The sequence below is a fragment of the Aegilops tauschii genome, chromosome 5 (assembly GCF_002575655.3).
Source record: "Aegilops tauschii subsp. strangulata cultivar AL8/78 chromosome 5, Aet v6.0, whole genome shotgun sequence".
NCBI classification, from domain to species: Eukaryota; Viridiplantae; Streptophyta; class Magnoliopsida; order Poales; family Poaceae; genus Aegilops; species Aegilops tauschii.
In genome coordinates, this window is record NC_053039.3 from 65,872,857 (window position 1) to 65,895,967 (window position 23,111).

General features: G+C 44.0%; 1 protein-coding gene and 1 long non-coding RNA gene across 2 annotated transcripts; one reads left to right on the plus strand and one right to left on the minus strand.

Moving 5' to 3' along the window:
- The first annotated feature begins 8,776 nt into the window (after positions 1-8,776).
- LOC120964340 (uncharacterized) lies at positions 8,777-12,131 on the plus strand. Its single transcript, XR_005756249.3, has 4 exons — positions 8,777-9,393; positions 9,732-9,849; positions 10,401-10,454; positions 10,683-12,131. It is a non-coding gene; the product is annotated as an uncharacterized lncRNA (long non-coding RNA).
- On the minus strand, positions 11,209-15,563 carry LOC109785169 (beta-1,2-xylosyltransferase XYXT1). The gene is made up of 6 exons (XM_020343780.4): positions 15,004-15,563; positions 14,829-14,897; positions 14,672-14,728; positions 14,490-14,552; positions 14,286-14,399; positions 11,209-12,624 (listed from the first exon to the last, which is right to left on the minus strand). The coding sequence occupies exons 1-6, from the start codon at positions 15,149-15,151 to the stop codon at positions 11,444-11,446; spliced, it is 1,632 nt and encodes a 543-aa protein (XP_020199369.1). The 5' UTR covers positions 15,152-15,563; the 3' UTR covers positions 11,209-11,443.
- Between the last annotated feature and the right edge of the window lie 7,548 nt (positions 15,564-23,111).

The following is a 23,111-nucleotide window of genomic DNA, read 5'->3' on the forward strand; positions in this document are numbered from 1 at the left end:
TGATATCTTCCCGTGAGTCCCTGATCTTGATCGTACACATTTGCGTGCATGATTAGTGTACGGTCAAATCGGGGGCGTCACAATACGGTTCACTCGGATGAACTGTTTGTGATTAGGCAACATAAAAGAAACGGTCAGCCAGATGAAGGTTATACAGCATGCGGTTCACTCGGATGAACTGTTTGCTTTGAGCCAAGAGAACAGAAACGGTTCAATATAACAAGATGTGTGTGATACGCGGTAAACAGGTCTGTAATCAGAAATGTGTGCGAAGATCCATAATAACACAGATGATTGCTGCTAATAAGCCGTGTGTGTTATGGGCAAACGCTTGGTGGTATACAATTGTCGGCGATTGATTAAATCATCACCGACGGGTTCCCCAGGAGGGTCCGTGTGCGATGTCATTGCACACAGAACAACAACACATGTACTTATACCTTATAAGGACTTGATTCCATAAACAGATTGAACATCGAATTACATATGTGGCTAGTACACACATGACCTTTGCACACACGAAAGTATGTTCTAAAATGCCTAGGAAACTCAAATAATGTATAAAAAGGCAAAACGAACCATGAATAATTTCATATTTTTAGGACGACACTACTATATATAGTTGCATGTTGCCTCTGTAAAATAAATCAGGGCGGGAAGATACAGCGTATGTCATTTCACACACATAGGTGACAAGGTCCCTCTCGGAACCATGAGCCTTTTTGAGAGAAGCTCTGGTTTGTAAGAAGTTTGTACCAAAACTTGTCACAAATTGGACTAACAGTAATAGTGATGTTCTTTCCCTATGTTGTGAATGCTTATAATATTTATGTCTTAATGAAAGAAATGGCAAGCCATTGGCCCAGTATGAAAGAAAATATGGGTTAAAACCGAGTTGAAAAGGGAAACAATATCTAACTCCAGCTTACAAAAAGTACAAAAGCACGAGGATTAATTGCTCATCAGGTTTAGACAAAATCCAGATTGAACCGGACAATGACATCTAACTCAACCAAAGTTTTCGGCAGTCACAATCAAATGGATTGGTCTGATCCATAAAATCAAGATCCCCGGCCAGAAATTCTACTGGTACATGATGACAAGCTGTTGTAAATAGAAGCCGAGCATGATCAGAAGCCCTTAGGTCCACCTGAAACTTCTTTTTATGTTGTTCAACACTTGCAGCCGTAAGAAATTTCTTGTCGAAAAACTTAATCCTCACGGACAATAGTGCCCTCGCATTCAACATGAAGAATGTGACAAAGCTAGTGTTTGCATTGTTGGATGCATATCCTTCCAGTGCTACTGTCTTCAAACGAATGTCATGAGATCTGAGAAAATCCCGGTGCTTCTTGAACCATCGATTGGTTATACCTTTTTCTTCATGTGTTAGTGCCTAAATAGAGATGAAGATTGAAAACAGTTAATGTCAAAAAAGATTATGTTGAAAGAGTGATAGCTCAACGATTAATTATAGTACATTATATATGGGCTTTCAATGTGCGTGAAATCATCACCTTTATATACAAATTCTCCAGACATGGAAAACATTGCAGCAAGCCAATAATCGTGTTCAGACCAAAACACCACATACTGATATGTAAGGTCTTGACAGAATCCACCACCACTGATAGGACGGACAAGCTCTTCATTGAGCATAGAACATAATATTAGTACCAAAAGTGTACTCCAAGATGATACTTAACTTATGCGCACAAATGAAAAAGGCAGATTACAAAAGTTTACGTGAATAATATACAGTACCTCAATAGGTGTGGAGCCAAACACCATTTTGAACCATCTAAAAGGACCACGAATTGCACCCAAGGTCTCCAATTTAGGCGCAGAGACTATAGTTATTTGCGAAGGTACTATACCAAATCAAGGAGCAACCTTTGAAGTGAAGGGGCATCTTCGATGATGAGATCATGTTAAAAAAACAAATTCCCATGCTTACAAGGTGGGGCGACTTTATTTTGAGACAACGGATATGAATTTCCATTGCAAAAACAAGCAGCAAGCGCTCCAGGGCAGGGCAGCTGGAGTGGATGATGCTGTGCAGTGCGGCCTCCGACAGATCAACCACCACAAGTGCAAGTTTTTTTAGTAGTGGGAGTCGAAGCATTTGTACCAGATTATATGCTAGATGGCATCGGGCAAAGGTGGCGGTGTGGAGAGAGGAGGAAAACCACGTGATGGACATCGGTGGTGAGGGCACAAATACATCGGTTCGTGGTATGTTACATACATAGTCATGGTAGAACTCAAGCTGCTGGAGTTTATCGAATTGACGGGATGTCAGTCAGGCAGCCACCGTGTAGGGTTTGTCTAGCAGGTAGTATGCCGGGATGCAGATGCGTTGAACGGAGCCCCCGTGGGAGGAGATGATGGCTCCGGGGAGTTCAGAATCATCATCGACAGATAGCTGACGACAGTCGAGATTAAGAGGCGCGGTGGGCCACAGAGTGCGCCATCGAGATGCGAGGACTTGTGTGCGGCAGCCATCCTTGGTGGGGAGAAGGGAGATGATCTCCCCAAGGATTCCATTTGAGAGATCGCTGATGCGGTCGCCGGAGATTCTACTGGTTCCTCACGTCCAGGGGGGCGCTTCTGGCCGCATAGCCGGGTCCAAGATCTACATCCGGCGGCGGAGCTGGTCGGAGCCTCATCTGTGTTCATACCAATCTGAAAGAAAAACAATGGTATAACATGTAGGACATTCGAAATCAATTCCCAAGATCAGGAAGAAAAAAGGCACAAACATATATGTAGGTGACTAACCGGTTTTCCGTCGGAGTCGCAGTTGTTGCCGGAGTTGCTGTTGACCTCCGGCTCTAGCTGGGGGGGGGGGCACGACGGCGCCGACCAATTCAAGGTCGTGCTGCTGCCCGCGCGAGACCTCATCGGCGGCGACGGAAACCTCTGTGGCCAGGTTGACGCGTTGTGCGGGTGCTTCACCAGCCCCGGCGTCGCCACTCCCTCCGATGGTGCGCTTCGGTGGCATCGTCATACACTCCGGAGTCCAGACGTCGGTGACCACTGTGGACCGGGGGTGCGGCCGCCTATTATGGCCGGCGGCTCGGGCGCGCAATTAATACGGACCAGTGGGAGCGAGGTAGGCTGCGGTCAAAAGTTGTCTCACCTCCCGATGAGCCTGCGCGGCGGACGTCTGCCATTCCTACCATCATTTCACACAGCTACTCGCACTCCTCCTCGTCGATACACACACCTGCATGCACGCCTCTCGGTATGCCTGCGCGGCGGACTGCTCACATGCGTCCCGTCACCTCACGCCTACTCGCACGACACACGGGGCGTGTGGCAACACGTATATTTTTTTGTTTATTTTCTATCGCTTTACTTCTTTACTGAACCGTTTGCGTTGAAGAGATGCACAAATCCTGCGTTGAACATCTCGCACGCTTCCCGGTGAACCTGCGCACCGGACAAGTTTTGGATTTACTAGAATTTAAAAACCAGGCATTTAAATGCTTTGCCGGCAATCAACAGTGCCCTGGTGTTTGAAATTCATTCTCATTTCTTGCATGGGACCTAAGCATGCATAGAAGGACACATATTTGATTTTTCAACCAATTTATAGTCACTGGAGCATGCGCATGTAGTTTAAATTTGAATTATGCACATAAATGCATTGAAAACTCAGTTAATGCATAAAAATGTCCAAACGAACCCCAAAAATCACAAAAATTGACACAACACTCATGTTGTTCTATGTTGGCACGAGAAAAAAATTTGAAAGCAATAAGAGGCAATGGATATCGTTTCGTCCACAAAGGTGGGACGTTCCCTACCGAAAACCATCATGCTTGTTGTGAGAAGCTCCAGTTTGTGAGAAGCATATACCCAAACCTGCCCCAAATGGGACAAAATTTGTACCACGGCATGTTGATGCCGCTCCATGATAGCATGCCAAGTTTCATGAATTTCAGACGAGTTTTGGATTTACTAGAATTTAAAAATCAGGCATCTCAATGTTTTGCCGGCAATCAACGGTGCCATGGTGTTTGAAATTCATTCCCATTTCTTGCATGGGACCTAAGCATGCACCCAAGGACACAGCTTTGATTTTTCAACCAATTTATATACACTGGAGCATGCGCATGTAGTTCAAATTTGAATTATGCACATAAATGCAATGAGAACTCAGTTAATGCATAAAAATGTCCAAACGAACCCCGAAAAATCGCAAAATTCACACAACACTCATGTTGTTCTATGTTGGCACGAGAAAAAAACTTGAAAGCAATAAGAGGCAATGGATATCGTTTCGTCCCCAAAGATGGGACGTTCCCTACCAAAAACCATCATGCTTGTTGTGAGAAGCTCCAGTTTGTGAGAAGCATATACCCAAACCTGCCCCAAATGGGACAAAATTTGTACCACGGCATGTTGATGCCGCTCCATGATAGCATGCCAAGTTTCATGAATTTCAGATAAGTTTTGGATTTACTAGAATTTAAAAACCAGGCATCTCAATATTTTGCCGGCAATCAACGGTGCTCTGGTGTTTGAAATTCATTCCCATTTCTTGCATGTGACCTAAGCATGCACCCAAGGACACAGCTTTGATTTTTCAACCAATTTATATGCACTGGAGCATGCGCATGTAGTTCAAATTTGAATTATGCACATAAATGCATTGAAAACTCAGTTAATGCATAAAAATGTCCAAACGAACCCGAAAATCACAAAAATTCACACAACACTCCTGTTGTTCTTTGTTGACACGAGAAAAAAAACTTGAAAGCAATAAGAGGCAAAGGATATCGTTTCGTCCCCAAAGGTGGGACGTTCCCTACCGAAAACCATCATGCTTGTTGTGAGAAGCTCATCTCGAGAACCAGCAGGTTGGTGCCCGGAGCGGCTCAAGTAACTCGCCACTACAACGAGGGCACCCACGATGCGGAGGCCTCGCCCTCTTCCATGTCCAAGGAGCCAATCGTCATCGATATCTCCGACAATGAGGACTAGCTTGTCTTATTAGCTCACTATAAGGACCCATGTTCAGTTTGCTAGCTACTGCCTTTCCTTAACAAATTCTAGTGAATTGTGCTATCTACTTTCACCATGCAATCTTCTGCTATAGTGTATATGTTCTATATGTCGTGCAATGTGGTGTTCAATTAACTGCTTGGTTCAATTCTGCAAATGTGATGTTCAATTCTTCAGGATGCAATATTTTAAAGTTGTTAAGTATGCTTGGTTTGGTTAACTGTATGATCTTCTATTAGGAGTATGTTATATTGTTCAATTGGTGTTTAGTTAACTGCTTGGTTCATTTGTTGTGGCTTGGTTCACTTGTTGTGGTGTTTAGTTAACTGCCTGGTTCAATTCTGCAATGCGGTGTTCAATTGTTGTGGCTGCATTCTGTTATTGTATACCATGTGAGGAATAAATCGAATTTGGTTGTACTAAATACATGAGAAACAAATATAATTGCTACATTTCCAAGTTGTTAAGTATGCTTGGTTTGGTTAACTATCTGATCTTCTATTAGAAGTATGTTTAATTGTGCAATGTGGTGCTCAGTTAACGTTTGGTTCATTTGTTGTGGTGTTTAGTTAACTGCTTGGTTCAATTCTGCAATGCGATGTTCAATTGTTGTGGCTACATTCTCTTATTGTATACCATGTGAGGAATAAATCAAATTTGGCTGTACTAAATACATGAGAAACAAATACAATTGCTATATTTCCAAGTTGTTAAGCATGCTTGGTTTGGTTAAATGTCTGATCTTCTATTAGGAGTATGTTATATTGTGCAATGTGATGCTCAGTTAACGTTTGGTTCATTTGTTGTGGTGTTTAGTTAACTGCTTGGTTCATTTCTGCAATGCGATGTTCAATTGCTGTGGCTGCATTCTGTTATTGTATACCATGTGAGGAATAAATCGAATTTGGCTGCACTTAATACATGAGAAACATATACAAGTGCTATATTTCCTAGTTCCTATTCATGCTTGGTTTGGATAAATGGGTTTTCCATGTCGCTTGAATTAATCTGATGAATCTGCAATGTGCTTATTTATCATCAACATATTTTACTGATAGCATGCGAACCCTTACTTAACCTGATGACTAACTACCTTATATGTGTTGCAGGGAAACAATGAGAAGCACTGAGGTTTACAAGATGGTACTAACTATTATCCCTTGCCTATTTGTATTCCTTTGCCCCATTTCCAATGTAGAGAAGATATTTATGCACATCCTTGTTTTCAGGCTTCACTGATGATTACCTCTCAAACCACCTCTGTGGTCAGGAGGCGAGAAAAGTTTTCATACAACGCCCACGGTTTAATATTGAAGTGTTCCTGAAGAGGTCGAAGGATGGACGGTCAATCATCCATAGGCACTGGCCTAAAGTTGCAAAGACTTTCAACATGAATGAAGGCTCAATATTCGCCTTCCGCTTCAGCAGTTTTCCAGATGAGATGCATCTCTCTATGTACCGTCTATGATGCTAATTTCGAAAGGTTCTAGATGTTGCATTTGAAACTTGCTGCTGGTGCAGTTGTGTAATGGGGTAGCTGAGTGCTGAAACTATATCATGTTGTACTCCGATGTATTTCAATTATGAAATCCTGCTTCCTCAATATTGAAATGGAATATATTATGTGCTTAATATGAATGTCAATTAGATTAGTAAATTGATTATTAATAATAGACCAATTAGCTTGCTAATTGGGTTTTCCTATTGCAAACGGTTAATGAGGAAACACCGTGGGCGATGACCTAAGACAACGCACACAGTTTCTAGGAATAAACCGTGTTGGATCAATGAACAATCACACACGACATTCTATTCAAAACTGTTTGCGTTACGCCACCTTGCGCAAACGTTTTTCTTGTAGTGACTGTGTGGGATGTATATACGAACGGAAACGTTTAGTGGTGACTGACTGTGTGGGATGTACTTACGACCAGAAATGATTTTGCATGTATAATTGTATTTTTTTAGCACTACTGTACGTATTTCTGTATTTGAGTGCTCGCCGGTCGCACACGACCTCATTTTGCCGAGCGTGTGTGCCAGGAGGGCATATCCCCAACGGTTTCTGGGTCGTGTGAGAAGGACCCCCCTATCGCCCACACTCACTTGGCGCGGTTCCGAATGCCGTCGCGGAAAGGGGTAAAAAACCGTTTGTTTAGGACTGACGCGCACCAGTGTCTACTCCACATGGACAGCAATAATAGTGTGGGTAGGCAGTGTAATTCAGTGAGAATCAGACATCAGCCTTATGGTACTTCATATTTGCTTCTATAGCCTGATCTAATAAATGCTATCATTTCAAGGGTAAGAGGATGAAGTTTCTTCTCTGATCAAGCTACCGGTCCTTGTTGCATGTATGTTTCCTGCTCAACATCTAAATAATCGATTAGTACATGATCACACATGTTGATCTCCTATTTTCTTGGTGCCTGAGTGATGGTACATGCATGTATATACTCTACAGTTTAAACAGGTTGATAGCCCTGTTATTCTCAGTTTTTTTATGATACACCACTGCCTATGTACCTTGCTTTTTAAAAAACAATGTAAATAAGCTATCATGGAGTGATCTCTCTTGCCTTTCTTACAACGCTATGTATGAACATCATATTGAAATATCTATTTCCTAATGCTTTAAGGATTTTATGATTGGTGTCTAAATATTCTTACGTGCATGGTTTGAATACCTGGTACACTCTCGCTCTTTGCGCCATCGCCGCAACGGGTCACCCTCAGTCCACATATGTTGCTGTTGAATCTTGACTAGGAATTATGTCACCCTCAGTCCTCACTAGCAAATACGTCGCCCTCTTATTTGGTTGAAATTTACTTGCCTTATTCTTTCAACCCATCTCTAAGAATTATACTGCAGTTTTTTGTGGGGCAGGTTAAAGAACCCAATACAATGCTCTTTGGGTCGAGTTTTTTTATATTTTGAGGCATGATTGTTGTGTGCACTTCTTACTGAAGATTATCCTGGTGTTATTTGCTTTGAGAAAAGAAAGATATGGCTCGATGTGCGCTTCTTATCATCACATCAAATGGAATAATCGAATAGGGTCCTATATCGTCGTATCTGCACACACAATCTCTTCTATGATTATTTATCTGTGTAGTCTACTGTTGCTATATGGTGAACTTATGCTATTTTATGCCAAGCAATTATATTTGTGTGCACCTTCTGATGATCCAATACCCCACTATACGTGGATCATACTTAGATCTTGCAATTGTGGCCCATAGGGCCATGCTAATTAATATTGCCATGATCAGGAGTAAATTTATACATATTTTGATTTGCATGTTATTTTGTCCAGGCACCAATGGTACTATTGTTATGCTTATTTTCACCTGGTAAAACATATACATACAGAATCTGCTTGAAGTTGTAACTGCATGGAATAATTTCTTGGACCCGCGTGCAATAGCTTGCATGATCTTTTCTTGGCATGCCAAAATTTTCTGTTTCTTGGCCTAGGGGGGATGAGGCCCGTGGTTGCTGGGTGAGCACGGCGGCGACAAGTTCTGTTTTTTTAATCTTGTTCAGAGTTTTGGTATGCACTGCCAAACAAAGGATGAGAAGATGTTCCATTGGTTATTTCCTGGAAAAGAAATGTTTTATGGTCTAAAAATGGTTGCTGTAGATAGTGATTGCAAACAAATTAAAGATTGTGTTACAAAAGCCTATATTACATACTTGCAAACATTTCTTGTTCTGTTAAATGCTCCTAATTAGTTTCTTTATTCTGTTGTCCTGTTTCGCAAATGTGCAAACAACTCAACAAAGCACTAACTGAAAGAGAGCTGCTACAAGTGATGAGAACCATCGATCCAAAAGAAAATGCTCCACACGTGCTCCTGTGCAGAAAAGGTCATCTAAATCTCTAGGATCGCCTAAGCAGAAGATGAAGGCTTCTTCCAATATTGTTGTAAAAAATGTAACAGTACATGTGAACTCCAGTTCATCCTCTACTGTCAATGTAACCTCCGGCCTGGCAAGTTCCCAAGTTGGCGGAAATAAAAAAAGCAAAGAAAGTGCCAGCAAAACTACAATGGCGACGCCACGCAGCTCCTGCGCCTTGCAACCCTCTCCTTGCCCGCACAGCAGGAGTGGGAGCAAGGATGCCGAGGCAGTAGTTTAGGTTTGCCTCCACCTCCTCTCCTCTCTTCCCCTGCTCTCCACATCTCTGACTTGGTTTTAGCTCTCAGACTTTTACTTTGCCTTTTCTGGGAAAAAAATGGTATGAAATATGAGATATGGACATCAAGTTCACTTCTTTTCTTTTCATCTGTAGTTGCCAGGAAGAGTAGGAAGATGAGGCAGAGAAGGTTTCACATGCCTCTTCTACTGATAAGTCTTTTCTTTCCAGGATTGCCATGGTGAGCTGCTGCTGTAGTGCTTTATAATTTTTTGGCCCCTTCCTAAACGTGCGTAGCCTGATGGTTCTGCACAATTGCTAGGAGCAGCGAATGTGCTCATGAAAGTTCGTTACCTTGATTAAGTAAAATTGTTATGATTTTGTTAAATATATGAATAGCTAGATGCAGAGAGTGTTTTCGTATCGTACATATCATTCTAGATCTTGGACAAAGTACATGCCTATTTTCCTTTCTTCAGGTAGTAAAGCCTGGTTGATTTCTAGACCCATGAAGACCTATGATGTTAGATGAAGCCTTCAGACTTTTAATTGTGTGTTGGCTTCGTCTCTTCTGCGCAGGTTCCTCCGGAGGGACATATCCCCTTTGACCCTCCACTGTCAATGATGCGAAAAACATGGTGCTAGAGGACAAAAAATCTAAGCAGAATCTGCCACCAACTGTGCAAGTGTGCTTGTTGTAAGTTATATTCTCCTGATATTGTTCTCCCTATAGAAGTATTATGCTTCCGGACTACAAACAGTAGATGTGGATGATTTGAAGCGTATTTTGTGTCGATACTTCCACCCCTAAAATTATTTATATGCATGTGCTCCTCGATCAGGATTTTTATAACTCATGAGATCTTACACTGTTGTCTTTGCCAATTAATCGTTTAACTCTTTACCTAAATGGTCTTAGATTTCTGCTTTCTATTGGTGTTGGTTTGTCTTTACAAGAGATGAGATATTACACAATAGTTACTTTGCTTTTGTTGATCTAATTCAAACTTTCATTCAACATGTGCTTATGATGTTAATATAAAGCTATTTAGAAGAACATATTCATGGGAGAAAAGAATATTATCTTGTATTTGGTCTGTCATTTTTCTTGTGTTGATCTAATTTAATGACTTTTTCTACACATGTCATAATATTATGCTCTAATTTCTACCAGGCTTCTTTTACATTGAAAATTCATAGCGCAAAAATTATTTACCTAATTTCTCACTCAAACGAATAAATTTGTAGCTTACGTCAACTAGGAGATGATGCAAGCCAAGGCGCTTACACCGATTTAAGATGGTATGTTTTGAACTTTCTTTGGTTTATGAGACGAAAAGATGTTATATCTGCATGCTACTAAAGTTTAGGCATTGATGTTATTTGAGCATCTTTTGGATGGCTATGAAGTACATTTGAAAAATAAGATCTCTTCTCTACTTTCGGTAAATTTGCTATCTATATTTTATACTTAGTTTAGTTTGTACTAAATTTAACGATATAAGTTTACAATCAGAAGCCGTTATGCAGAAAACAAACAAGTATTATTGGAGCCTGGACGATGATATCAAAGGAATTTCTTCTCTGAGCAATGCAGGCCATGAAGAACAGCAGCTATGAAGACTTGTCTCAAAGAAATCGTTCTAAACATCCAGCGATACATCTGTCTAAGCTCTGCCTATCTACATGCCTTGCTCATAACATTGTAAATGATCGGTCGTAAGCTTCTTAGAAAACATGTATCATCAGCAACCATCTATCTATCATCAATCTGTACTTATTTTCATATATTTTCTTCTGTGTCTACATATTTTGATGCACACTCTTTCAATAGTTGGCTTGCTCTCGGCCTTTGCGCCATGGGCGCAACGGGTCCTCTAGTATAAATAATACCAAAGTGCTATGTATGTACAAATGATATTACGATAATAGAATTTAGTTGGAAGAATGTGCCTGCAAAGAGGACATCAAACACCAAAAAAAAGATTCATCTCCGTGCAATGTTCACCACATCATTTCACCTGCGAACATATGACTACAGATGAACAAGACAAGATTGTAACGTAAAACTGAGCTCAGCACACCACATCATAATTTATTAAGTCTTGCACATCCAATCCTATACATCAGCTCTAGAAGAACAGTAAACACCATCTCCCAAAACAATTGAAGTGTGAAGTATCTTTTTCTAGTAAAAACTGTCAAAATGTAGTAGCTAACAAAACCAATAATTTCAAAACCTAACCCCGGCCTCTGCATAAAGCGGTACACGCAGCCAAAATCCCATACACCTACATGATAAAATCTATTGCCTTCAGCAAAACAGGCCCAAACCTTGTCATGTTAAGGACAATGTCCTGCTTGGTCATGTAAACCTCCCCAACCTTGTCCCATCCACTGCTCCTAATGGTTTCAGGGTCTTTGATCACAGTATGGTTCCACCCATATTTCTCCAGCAACGTGCTCTCCTCTGGACTGATGCCGTACTTGACATGGCCCAGGCCCATGTCCCGTGCCGGTTTACCATAGAACCCATCAGCCATGAATTCAATCCCATACGGCACAATGTGCACCACCACTCCCCCTGATCGCAGGAACACCATGTTAGTCAAGCCCGCGCCATGCGCGCCCATGATTGCATCGCACGAGTCAACAAGGCGGGCAAATTCATCAAGACTAGTGTCCATCTTCGGGTCAACCTTGACCACCTCAAAACCAAACCATTCCAGCCCTTGGACAATGTACGGTGCGTTGATGAACCTCCGGGTTTTGCCCCGATCAATTAGCATTATGCGGGGCTTCTTGTCAGGATCATCTCTATCGGCCTTGTAGGGAATGGCCACCTTGGCTGCAGGCAAACCATAGGCTTCCCGGACAAACAACCGGAAGTCCATCATTGTGTAGTTCTGTGGTGACAAGTTCGGATAGATGCCAAGGTCACCATGGCTCCTCAGACCAACAATGACATGCGGATAGCACCTGACCTGGTCGTCTGAATCAAAATCTATGATGTCGTACCTTGTGAGTTTGCTCAAGATTGTCATGTACTTCTTGCTGAACCAGGGTTGATTGTTTGTGATGAGGAGTTGAACATCCCTGTCGAACTGGCGGGCAGTGAGGAACAGTGGAACAAGGACATCACTGAAGTCATGCCAAACATTTGCTGTGAGCCCACCAAGGGCAAATACAATGGCTGGCATGGCATGCTTGGAGGTGCACTTTGGTGCTGGTTGCGAGGTATTCAGAGATTTGACAGTCACCTTCTTGACCCAGGGAATGTTCTTTCGAGACTGGGCTCGAATACTCCACTCTTCACCGTCGGAAGTTTCTGTGTGTGGGACATACATGACAGTGGACGACTGACCAATGGTGCGAGCATCACCGCACAACTCACATATGTCGAAGCGCGAGTTGGACAGGTCGCAGACCGTCGAGTTCGGTGGAGGCGTGCACTTGGTGTATGGTGCTGAACCTGTTTCGCAATAATTGTTAGTCATCAACTTTGAATGATCAGTACACATGCCAGTATGAAGTAGTTCCATGAGTACATGTTTTGATGGTGTTGAAACGCTGAATAATTTTAACGAAGGTAGCTGGTAGCTATGGCAGATCTTTGAATGCGATAGTGTTACTGCAATATGTTTGTACAAATAATATAAATCATAAGAAAACACCACAACATCCAGACATCTAGAAACCGAAAACAAGATAAACTGAATAAGCTCTAATGCCGTATCCAGAAAGGGTATGCGTAGGCTAAGCAATCACCCCCCTACAATCATAATATTCTGACCAGCGGTTGACAGTATGGTCACTGTATTCCACTATTCCTGAGGATATTTTATAGTGGCTCGTTACATATGAAATAGAAAACAAGAGTAACTGTCATGTTGTGCTATCAAACTGTAGAACCAAATAAAACCAGAGCAAGTGATTTTTGGCAGCTTGGATAGAATTGCCACATAAGCATATTATGTTTCTCTCCTGACACAAAATTACAAATTTTGTATCTTCTACAGTACATGGGTACTATGTTATGGGTATATTTGGATAGTGCCGAAGGTTGGCCTGACAAAAAGTTGGCTCGCAAAAAAATTGGTTAAGGTTTTGCTTGCCAATGCCAACATTGGTTAGAAAAATAAATTACAGTTGGTAAAGGAGCTATGGCATCCCAACAATTCGTTCTCCATTCAAACAAAGGCTAATGTTCTGGTCATGACCAAAAATTTGATATGGTGCAATTTTGGTCACAATCCAATTACACCCTAAGCCTTTATGAATAAAACTAAGATGTCCTCCAGACCAAATAAAGTTAGGATGTGCTACATACCTATACGGAATTGAAACAAATTTCATTTCTGATATCGCAAGACAGGCAACAATTCTATAAACAAACAAAATTTGGTGTTCTATGTAAACCTCATTTAATACTTTGCGCAGTTTGGAAGTGACAGGTGACCAGGCAAAAAAGAAAGTTCTATGTTTTTTGCTGGTACAAGTTATGTGTTTCTAGTGAAAGTTGGTAAACATCATTTAATACCACTTAAACTGTTATTAGTTCCGCAGATAAACATTAAATTCCTGATGAGCTAAAAAAAACTTAACGTATGGTCAATGTGTCATCCCCTCAACCAGGCTTGCTTCAATGTGGTTATGAATTACTGTCTAGCGAATCAGTTTATATTAATCTAGCAAAATTCTTCTGAATTCAGATCCTCCTAAATCCAAATTTCTAGGCCTTTAATAATTACAACCATTCAAACAGTTCCATGCTTAATTTTCACAGTACAGAGCACTTCAGTTCTATTCCCCAACAAATGAAAAAGCTTTGTGTTAGTGACTTAGTGTGCACTACAAGTCATCCAAATGTGGGCCACTAGGATGAATAATTAGCTACTACCGTCTAGAAAGAGGGTCTATTCAACATTTCCATGTGTTGAACATAAGGATAGTACTCGATGTTAGCTTTAGTGCACTACAAGAATCAACTTTACATATAAAAGCGCATCACTCACTGCTAGTTATAATCACCTCCTTACTCCACTACAGGTGAAGTTGCTTTGGGAGCAAAAGCAAAAAACAAAATGATTAGCTGAAGAACTAACTTATTTGCAATAAAACAACAAGCCTTACCGGATCCTGCTTCACTACTTTCTTCTTGGTCCGGCGCTGTCGTGGACGCCGTCCCTCCCTTGCCATCCAAGTCAGAGTTGGCTGGAGTAGTGCCTTGAGATGCTGGTTTGGTCTCTGCATTTTTGTCCCCAATCAGAACAATTCAGAATTTATAGACTAGCTGATCCGTCAGATTAGGCCATGAAACAGAGAAGAATGCCGCACCAGGAGTGTCCTCACGAGGCTGTTTCTGCTCTTCCATTGCCTCCATGGAAGATTCATCAAGCTCTGCATCCCCAAAAGCGAACCATCAAATTTTACTAATCCGGTTTGGATTCAGAAACCAACGAGCTTCAGTAACTAAAGGGAAATCCCTCCCGCCCATTTCCTATGTCCACTATGCTTACCAATTTTTTGGTCACCCCCCTCCCCTTCTTGCTTTGACGAATCAGATGTCTCCAAGTCTGAACATGGGAAGCGGTCAACAATCACAAGGAAACGATGAACAAGACACAAGCAACTGCAAAGATGTTGAAGAAGAGCGTATGGATTTGATCTTCTTGCCTTGGTCCGTGGAGGAGACTGTCCGGGGGGTGGAGTCGTCCACATGTACCGGGGTGAACCGCGAGGAAGCTGAAACAAATCTTGAGTAAGAACACACGACGATACGGTACAGAGGAGAGAAGACAAGAAAGAAGAAGACCAAGTCAGTTGGACATGAAGAATCCAGAAGACTGACCGTCGGGGCCCTGCGGGAAGCGGCCGGTGAAGAGGACGAGGACAAGGACGGCCGCCACTAGGAGGGCGGCGAAGGGCGCGCCGACCCTGCGGCGCCAGATGCCGCCCAGCTGACTCGCCTTGCTCCTGGCCGCCTTCGGGGACCCCATGCCTTCCCCCGCTTCCTTTCTTGCTGGTCTTACTGTGGCAGCCACACCCTCGACCTCGAGCTTGTCTATGCTGGCCTTCTTCTTCTACTGCTACTACTTTGTACTAGTATGCTGCTGCGGTGCACCATGAAGAAGAGACAGAGCAGCGACAGACGGCGGTAGGGCCTCGCGGATGCTTGGCCTGTGGAATGCGGAAGCTTGCAGGGAAAGGAATGATGAAGCTCTGATCGGAGAAAGCTTCCCTTGTTCGGTGGATTGGATCATTAAAAGGGTAAAAGGGGATCTGGGTTGGGTCTGGGGCGGCCGCCAAGAACTCGATTCAACTCAGAGTGAGGGGACAGACGAGGAAAGGATAGTTTGTTTTGTATTTTCGACGCCGAGAAGGATGGTTGGTTAGTTTTCGCTCATTCTCCTGCTACTCGAGTTTGCGTGGGACCCACTCCGCAGTACAGACACAGAGAGAGCATGCGCGGCAGCGCCCGGAGAGAATGGTACTGCTGTAGACGGCCGGGCTTGAGAAAAAGAAATGGCATCGTGACAAGGAGTCTTGGCGTCAAATTATAAGAGGATCTACAACCGGACCTCTCAAACCAGCCTTATATGTTTGAGCGGGCTACCCAGACGGGCCTTAAACATCCGGTCTGACCGGCACCCTCTATATCCAGCTCAAATATGGGGCGCCCAGGCATGCCCGCCACGTCGGACCCGACCATGCTGGCCCACTCGACCCCATTTATATTCGTCCCCATCCTCTCACTGGAGCAAACCCCTGGCCACTTCACTCCACTCCCCTCCGCCACCCGAGCTCACCTCCGGCGGTTTGTGGCCTTCTCCGCCATGGCAGGTAGCGGATCGGACTCCGACTAGTCCGGATCCGTCGACTGGGGTGTCATCCTGTGTGGGTTGGAGGAGGCAATGACAGTCTGCATTGCACTCCGCCACTCCCGGGAGGACAGCGCCCGGTTGACGGATGGATTCGTCAGCGTCGGCTCACCGGGCGCTCGGGTCCTCTGGTGTTGGATCCTCGTGGTCCCGTCCGGAACACCTCTTCTTTCCCATCATCGGTCGGGCGGAGTATGAGTCCCACCGGGAACGGGCGGCCCGCCATCGGAAGGAGAGGATAAGGGCCGCCGAGGCCCGTATCGCGGCGGAAATGGCGGCAGCGCAGGCAGAGGAGGAAGCCATCTGCACTCGCATTGTGAAGAAACGGCAGCGGAGGAACACGCGCGCCCTTGCCCGAGAGCAGAATCGGGCGGTCCGTGCCATGGCCGGACTGCCACCGAAGGAGGGCAGCGATGGCGAGGACAGCTCCGGCGATGAGCAGATCCGGCTCGATCCATACTGCGTCTTCGACCGGTACTTCTGCGAGAAGGACGACAAGGGCGCTTGGAAGGGCAAGGGCAGTCGTGGATAAACTCCACCATAGCCAAACATGCCAAATTTTTGTAGTCCGATGGCATGTTTAATGTAGTGTGGTGGAGTAGCCGGACGATGCGTGTGCGTCGACGTAGTCGCATGAGTTCGTATGAATTTGAGATATGGTAATTGAGGTGTCCGGATGTGGATTGCATTTTATGAGGAGTGCCTGGTCAGTGCCCGCGGACGCGCCCGGGCGCGTCGGCGGGCGTTTGAGGGGCCAGATTTGCCAAGTCCGGTTGTAGATGCTCTAAGAGCCTGCAAGTGACCGGTCACACCACAGGTCACACCACAACCGGACTTGGCAAATCATACCCTCAAGCGCCCGCGGAGGCGACGAGGCGCGTCCGCGGACAGTGACCGGTCACACCATAAATATTTGATTCTACAACCGGACACCTCAAATCGAACACAATAAGGTGCGGAAGAGGGTCGTGCTCTCGGGCTGTCCACGTCGGATTAGCTATAAACAAAAAAGACCGGCAGTTTGCCCTTCTCTGCCCCACCGCGTTGTTTGCTTCGTCCAAAAGAGTAAAGAGAGAGAGGAAGAGGAAATCGCCCCCACCCCTTCTCCCTCGACGCACGTTAGGGTTGCCGCCGCAACCGCCTCGGCACATGGCCAGGTCCTCCGACGCCAGCCACTAGGAAAGGAAGCGAACTTGACATCCAGTTGTCCACGCCTCCTCTCGACCGAGGCACATCACCTCCTTTCTTCCCCTTCCCTCACCTCTGACCTCCTCTCTGCCGCCTCGTCTCCTACCCCTTTATCTTCTCAATCTGGATCCATGGAGATGGCCGGCAGGGAGGACGAGTATGTGGAGGAGGGCCCTGCCGGCGGCGCCAAAAGTAGCTCAACAAGAACCACCGTCATGCGGAGGCAAGTCACTGTCGATACGGATCTGCTTCGTCTGCGCCACCAAGGGCCAACCGTTCTAGATCCGACCAGGTACCACACATCCTACCTCTTCCAACTGCTGAATCTATTCCCATGACCAGGCCCGCTCTCTAGCTTTTCTCCTGCCTTTGCATGTTGGTCTGCTTCTACTTTGCTACCCATGGAGGTTCAGATGAACCAATTTACTTTGCATGTGACAATAGAGGCTCTCTCTTTTTTACATGTTTTATAGTCTGCATGTAAGTGCATCTAGTGCCCCTTAGTGATTTTGGTGTATTGAAGACTTATAGGTTAAGGGACTAATGTGTTTATGAGTATACACAGGTCTATAAGTCTATGAGGAGTTTGATATTTATAGAGAAAGTCGACCCCTAAAAATGAAGTTCTTCGACTGAAGACTTTGGATTTCTGAAGACTTTTTGAAGACTTTGTAAGTGAAGAAATTGGTGTGACCTTGAAGACTTGGTATTCATTCGAGGAACATGAAGCGTGAAGACTTTTGTTTTCGTAGTTTCATTTTCTCTTTCTTGAGTCATAGAAAACACCGTACTGTTAAAAGGGGGTCGAGGAAATACTAAGGAAAAATTTCCATGTGATGCTCAACTCAAAATCCTACACCTACCAATCCCTTCGAGTGAAGCCATTGGAAATCTCATACAGTTCAGTCATATTCTTCAGTGACAGAGACGAAGTTCTTCTGGTTTCTGAGGAATTTGTTCTGACTGAGGAGTTAGGAATTCACCAGTGCGGATTGCCTACACAGTGAGGAACATGATAGCCCTGAGGAATTTGAGCCTCAAATTTCCGACCGTTGCTGTGCCTTGTGCCAGCTGTCCCAAAATATCTACCCACCTAACGGTCATATCATTGAAGGGCATTTATGTCTTATCATGTCGGGCTGCTCCCTAGGCTATAAATAGCCGCCCCCTACAACCACTAGCTGGTTGGCTGCTCCAAGAGAAACTGACACTTGTCATTTGAGAGCATCCCATCCTCCGAGGACTTTGAGCGAAAATCATCGAGTGAGGAAAACCCAAACCCAAACACCTACAAACCCAAAGTGATTGAGCATCACTGAAGAGATTGATCCTGCGTGGATCCAACACTTGTTACCTTTGAAGACTGTGCTTCTTCCAGACGGTTAGGCGTCATGGTCTAGAGCATCCAAGAGAAATTGTGGATCGCCGAGTGACCGAGTTTGTGAAGGTTCGGAAGTCACCTGAAGACTTACCACGAGTGATTGGGCGAGGTGTGACCTTAGCTCAAGGAGAATACGGTGAGGACTGTGTGTCCTCAGGTTTAAATACCTAGCCGCTCCAACCAGACGTACAACTGAGACAGCAGTTGGAACTGGTCTACCAAATCATTATCTTCACCAAGCTTACTGGTTCTATTTCCTCAACTCTTTCATTTCCTCATAACTGTGTTGTGTGCTTGTTCATATCTGTTTGAAGACTTTGACTGAATACTTTCTCAATTTCCTCAGTTCAATTTCTTCAGTCTGTTTGTCTTCATCCTGTGTTATCCTATGTTTACGCTTTCTGTACTCTGTGCTTGTCTTCATTTCATCATGATGACCATGCTTGTGTTCTGCTATGTTTACTTTTGAGTACTTATTCCGCTGCAAGTAGTTTTTCGCTAAGGAATTTCCTCACCTGCAAATTCCTCAGTGAAGAATTCATAAAAATCGCCTATTCACCCCCCTATAGTCGATATAACGCACTTTCAATTGGTATCAGAGCAAGGTACTCCCTTGTTCTGTGTGATTTTGGTTTAACCGCCTGGAGTTTTAGTTATGTCGACCACAGGAATGAAGACCGTGTCATGCCCCATCTTTGAAGGTTAGGCGATGACTTTTGAAAGTGCCTTATATCGACTAGAGGGGGGTGAATAGGCGATTTTTATGAATTCTTCACTGAGGAATTTGCGGGTGAGGAAATTCCTTAGCGAAGAACTACTTGCAGCGGAATAAGTACTCAAAAGTAAGCATAGGAGAACACAAGCATGGTCATCATGATGAAATGAAGACAAGCACAGAGTACAGAAAGCGTAAGCAGAGGATAGCACAGGATGAAGACAAACAGACTGAAGAAATTGAACTGAGGAAATTGAGAAAGTCTTCAGTCAAAGTCTTCAAACACAGATATGAACAAGCACACAACACAGTTATGAGGAAATGAAAGAGTTGAGGAAATAGAACCAGTAAGCTCGGTGAAGACAAGGATTTGGTAGACCAGTTCCAACTGATGTCTCAGTTGTACATCTGGTTGGAGCGGCTAGATATTTAAACCTGAGGACACACAGTCCTCACCGTATTCTCCATGAGCTAAGGTCACACAGACCTCGCCCAATCACTCGTGGTAAGTCTTCAGGTGACTTCCGAACCTTCACAAACTCGGTCACTCGGCGATCCACAATTCCTCTTGGATGCTATAGACCATGACGCCTAACCGTCTGGAAGAAGCACAGTCTTCAAAGGTAACAAGCGTCGGATCCATGCAGGATCAATCTCTTCAGTGATGCTCAATCACTTTGGTTTTGTAGGTGTTTGGGTTTGGGTTTTCCTCACTCAATGATTTTCGCTCAAAGTCCTCGGAGGATGGGATGCTCTCAAATGACAAGTGTCAGTTTCTCTCGGAGCAGCCAACCAGCTAGTGGTTGTAGGGGGGGCTATTTATAGCCTAGGGAGCAGCCCGACATGATAAGACATAAATGCCCTTCAATAATACGACCGTTAGGTGGGTAGATATTTTGGACAGCTGGCGCGTAGCACAACAACGGTCGGAAATTTGAGTATCAAATTCCTCAGGGCTATCATGTTCCTCACTGTGTAGGCAATCTGCACTGGCGAATTCCTAACTCCTCAGTCAGAACAAATTCCTCAGAGACCAGAAGAACTTCGTCTCTGTCACTGAAGAATATGACTGAACTATATGAGATTTCCAATGGCTTCACTCGAAGGGATTGGTAGGTGTACGATTTTGAGTTGAGCATCACATGGAAAATTTTTCTTAGTATTTCCTTGACCCCCTTTAACAGTACGGTGTTTCCTATGACTCAAGAAAGAGAAAATGAAACTACGAAAACAAAAGTCTTCACGCTTCATGTTCCTCAAATGAATACCAAGTCTTCAAGGTCACACCAATTTCTTCACTTTCAAAGTCTTCAGGAAGTCTTCAGAAATCCAAAGTCTTCAGTCGAAGAACTTCATTTTTAGGGGTCGAGTTTCTGTGTAAATATCAAACTCCTCATAGACTTATAGACCTGTGTACACTCATAAACACATTAGTCCCTTAACCTATAAGTCTTCAATACACCAAAATCACTAAGGGGCACTAGATGCACTTACAATCTCCCCCTTTTTGGTGATTGATGACAATATAGGTTAAGTTTTCAACGGGGATAAACATATGAAGTGTAGATACTGATATTGAGGAATTTGATTGCAAGATATAGAAGAACTCCCCCTGAAGATGTGCATAGTGAGGAATTTGCTTTTGAAGCAATGCACACTTGAAGAGTAGAATCATGGAGATCTCCCCCTATATCTTGTAATTCATACACGCATTTGACATATAATATGAAGAATTTGAATGCATGATGAAATATGGTGACTGATGTAATTCAGCATACGTGCATAAACATTATTGAGGAATAAGCATGCAGAAAAACCACAGCAAAAGTATCAGGCCACCATAGAGTTTAAGTTTACAACTCGATCCAGCAAAGTCATCAGAAGAACGAGAGTTGTAACTTAAGAAAAAACGCCCATATAAGATAGACCCGCTTGAAGACTAACTCAAATTTCTCCCCCTTTGTCATCGAATGACCAAAAGGATCGAAAATGAGGACTAACGCCCCTGAAGAATATCAAGTTGATGAAGGAGCGCCAGCGTTGTTGGGGTCGATTGTTGATGTAGGGCCTGCCACAGTGTCGTCCAAGTCTTCATGCTCGTCGGTGTCGCGCGATGAAGAATAGGAGCTGGCCACCAAGGAAGGAACCTTGACCTTCTTGTATTTCTTCGGTGGAGGAGCAGACCAGTCAAAATCTTCCTTGAGACCCATTTTCTTCAGATCTTCTGTGCTATAAATGTGAGACAGAACAGCCCAGGTACGGTTGAAGGTTTCATGAAGGTAGTAATGGTTTTTATTCACTGCATTGTGGGTAGCAGTCATGTTGTGAAGAATTGAACCAAACTGACGCTTGACCCATTTGTGATTGCGATCAACCTTCTGATGAAGACTGAGGAGAAGCTCACGATCAGTCATCACCCTGGGAGCTGTACCTTGAGGATTTTGCTTGGGTGCGTTGGCGGCAGAGTCATGAGTGGCAGAGTCGTCATTGGTGGAGTAGGATGCAGCCTTGCAAAATTGACCATCCAATGGACGAACACCTTCATCAATAACAGCAGAGGCCTTGCCCTTGTCATCAGCTGAGGAAAATGTCCGTTTGAGGACTTCAATCGGGGGCAAGTAGCTGAGGTGATTCTGAAAATCAGCCTTGTAGTTGAGTGAAGACCTTGTTCTGATGAATCTCATAATCCATGGAGCATAAGGCTTCAACTCAAATGGTGACATTGCGACATTGGCCAGAGTCCTCATGAAGAAATCATGGAAGTTGACGGGAACGCCATGCATGATATTGAAAAGCAGATTCTTCATGATGCCAACGACTTCTTCTTCATTCGAGTTGTGGCCCTTGATAGGACTCAATGTCTTTGTCAGAATGCGATAGACAGTCCGAGGCACATATAGCAATTCCTTCACGAGGAATTTGGTTCTTGGGGCCTGACCTGGCTTCAATGGCTTCATCAGCACTTGCATATAGTGGTCAATAAGCTCAGGCTCTTGGTACATGCAACGAGTAGCTTCAAGGGGAGGACTGAGAGGTAAAGCATGAAGCAATTCAGTAGCTGGTGCCTTGTAGTGAGTATTTTCAGTCATCCAGTCCAGCACCCATGAATTCACATCTTCAGAGTCTCCGGTGATGTGCAGTGTTGCATAGAATTGAAGAATGAGTTCTTCATTCCAATCGCAGATGTCAGTGCAGAAATTTAACAGTCTAGCGTCGTGAAGAACACTGAGAACTGGCACGAAGCACGACAGAGATTCCATATCTACGTGAGGAATGTGCTCATGATCGAAGAATTTGTCTTTGTTGAACAACACCGAGGAATAAAATTTGTCTGGCTGGCAGTCCAGAAACGCCTCTTCCTAATGCGAGTAGAGTCATAGGGGTTGTAATCAGTGAAGAATACGTGCTCGCCGAATAAAATCATCAGTTTTGAATTTTTTCTTCCTTGAGAATGGATCCTTTGGCTTGGGTTGAGGAGTGTCAGTAAGTTGCATCACAACCTCAGGAATCGCAATCTCAGGTTCTTCAGGCTAAGGAATTTCTGGTTCCTCTTCAGTGGCAGTCCGTGTCTTCAATGAATCAGCAGCAGCAGTTTCTTCAGCACTAGTGCCTGGAATTTCTTCATGAACAGATGCAGTGGGTTGATTTTCTTCAGAGCCCATTTGAACAGTTTGTGCAGGGGACTGAGGGATTTGCTGCAATGGCGTGAACAGAGGAGAGTTGGGATGCTGACTTTCCCAAAAGTATCATTCATCAATGGAGTAGTACTCCCAATGTCCACGTTAGAATTTTGT